Source organism: Postia placenta (genome assembly GCF_002117355.1).
Source record: "Postia placenta MAD-698-R-SB12 unplaced genomic scaffold POSPLAscaffold_344, whole genome shotgun sequence".
NCBI classification, from domain to species: Eukaryota; Fungi; Basidiomycota; class Agaricomycetes; order Polyporales; family Adustoporiaceae; genus Rhodonia; species Rhodonia placenta.
This window is the reverse complement of record NW_020170175.1, coordinates 1-2,418: the sequence shown is the minus strand read 5'-3', so window position 1 is coordinate 2,418 and position 2,418 is coordinate 1. Positions and strand designations below refer to the sequence as shown.

The window sequence follows — 2,418 nt, the reverse complement described above, 5'->3', positions numbered from 1 at the left end:
GAACCCGCGACCTCTGTACTACTTGCCTGATACGGACGCATCATATCTACTGTACGATTAGATTAGATGGGGCGGCAGCGCACGGCACAGCTCGGGCCCCGCTGACACAGCCGCTCTGACTCACGCCCCCGGGGCCGCGTCGGCATGCTGCGCACAGACCAGCTGCGCACGGACCAACGTGCACAGCCTGCCCTAAATCTCCCCATGTATATAAGCCGGCCTCTGCTGCCCTAGGGACCTCAGTTTCGACCTCTTGTCCCTAGGTCAGTAAGCCCTCAGTTGTATTCTCTCTTACCCTACTAACTAATACATTTACTTGTCCCTAGCCTTAGGTTTGAGCACTGCTCACCATCGCTTCGGTGAGAATCAGTCGAACGCCCCCAGCTCCTTTTAGGTTTTCCCCTGTCGCTAGACCTCAAGTTGCGACATTAGGTCGAAACTCCACAAAGCTGCCGGCGTTCCTCGGAACCCCACACACTCACTTTTCCTTTCCCATAGGTTGGGTGGTGCGCACCCCTACTGTACCCTACGATACGTAGATAGCATACGATACATCGCCAACACTTGAGAAACGAACTCTTCAGTACCTGCGCTTCAGTGAGCGGTACTTGTCCTCACGGACGTGTAGCCTTGGTTCCTGCTGCATAATAGTCAAAAGCAGTATTGGGCCCTACGTGAACTGCGAATCTCAGTGTTATCTCGGGCGCCGTAGGTGTAAGCTAGTATAGCACGGCCTTTCGTAGTACGCGCACCTCCCCTTCCTCCCCCCATCCAACGTGGCTGCCTGCCAAGGCCAAGTCCACGCATTCGACTCACAGGACCTCATTGACGTCTACATCCCAGACGGTCCTGAGACTATCATCTACCGTTGCGAGCAGCAACCGTGCCCGAACCGAACACCCCGATCGATCCCAGAAGACTACCCGCGCTACAAAGCGATCCGACGAGCGCAACACCCACTCGGACCCCGAAGCACCCTAGCATCTCGATCGGCCTCGCGGCACTCTCGCCCTGTCTCCCCTAGCTCCCGTCTCCCTCAAACTGTCGTCACCGATCCAGATCAAGCGCGAGGAGATCTCCCTCCAGACCCTGCGCCAGAGCCAGAGCCTGAGGAGAGTGAGGGTGAAGAAGGAGTCTCGGAGTCCGAGTCCGAGGATTCTGTTGGGTCCGCCTCGCCGACAGTGTTCGCCCCCGCGTCAGCAGTCCCTGACGTACGTAACCCCCCCGCCGAACTTCCTCCGGCGCCTTCACCGCCGACTCCGCCGAGAGGCCGCTCGAGCACTCGCTCCTCTCGAAGTTCGGCCAGCGGAAGGCCACCACAGCCGCCTCCGCCCCCGCAGCGTCCTCCGTCCCCCCCGACGCCGATAATGTCCTCCCCTGCAGCCGCCCCCGACAAGGAGACCCTGAAGCTCCTCCTCCCCCTCCGCTATGACGGCAAAACCGTCATCGAATGCGACAGGTTCCTGTCGCAACTACGTATCTATTGGCTGATCAACACGTCGTTGACAACCATTGAGCTTAAGGTACAAGTTGCGCTAAGCCTGCTCGATGACGACGCCTGCGCCTGGGCCACGCCTTACTTCGCCCAACTCGCATCAGTGCAGATGGGGGTGCAAGGGGTTACAACCCCCTTCAGGAACGAAGCGGCCTTCACCGATGCCTTCAAGGCTCGCTTCGGCAATCTCGACGATGCGGCAGCAGCCCAAGTAGAGCTGGCGAAGCTCTGCGCGGACAAGTCGGTCCGCGAAAAACGCACGGCGGCGGAATTCTCCGCGCTGTTCAAGGGTCCGGCGGACCGTTCTGGGTATGGGGACCTGGAACTACGCGACAAGTACCTGAGCGGTATCCCCTCCCGCGTATATCGCAAGATCGAGCTCGAGACCTTCACCATGTGGCGAGCCGCTGAAAAGCGAGCCACTGAGGTCGAGCAGATCCTCGACATCAGCCGGGCCCGTCGGCCCGAGTTGAACAACTTCTTCTCGGCCCGAGGTCGAGGTCGCGGTGGGGCACGTGGAGGTGCACCTACGACACACGCAGCTTCGGCCAGCATCAATGCGGCCGTCGGAAAAGGAGACTTCCCCGGCACATGCTTTGGCTGCGGGAAGCAAGGGTACCGTCGTTTTGAGTGCCCTAATTGTAAGGATAAACCTTACACAAAACGCACCGACGCGCGGGCTACGGTTGCCTCGGGTTCCACCCAGGCGGCGACAAGCGCCCCCGTCGCTTCATCCTCGGCGAGTACAAGCGCCGCTTCAGCGAAATCGGAAAGTTCCGAGCTGGCGGACTTAATAGCACAGATGAAGTCGATGCGCGAGGAGCTCGAGCACTATCGGGCAATGAAGGAGGAGTCTTTTTGATCCGGTCCGCGCTTCGTGCCGCACGCGTTGGGCCGTGTAATAATAATCTGTACAATGTATT

General features: G+C 59.3%; 1 protein-coding gene across 1 annotated transcript; it reads left to right on the top strand.

The window, feature by feature from the left end:
- Positions 1–144: 144 nt before the first annotated feature.
- On the top strand, positions 145–1,211 carry POSPLADRAFT_1114890 (hypothetical protein; the record flags this gene model as incomplete). The annotated part of the gene is made up of 4 exons (XM_024483445.1): positions 145–206; positions 327–359; positions 499–535; positions 744–1,211. Coding segments are annotated over 4 exons (600 nt in total), but the record flags the coding sequence as incomplete, so codon positions are not given.
- Positions 1,212–2,418: the final 1,207 nt, after the last annotated feature.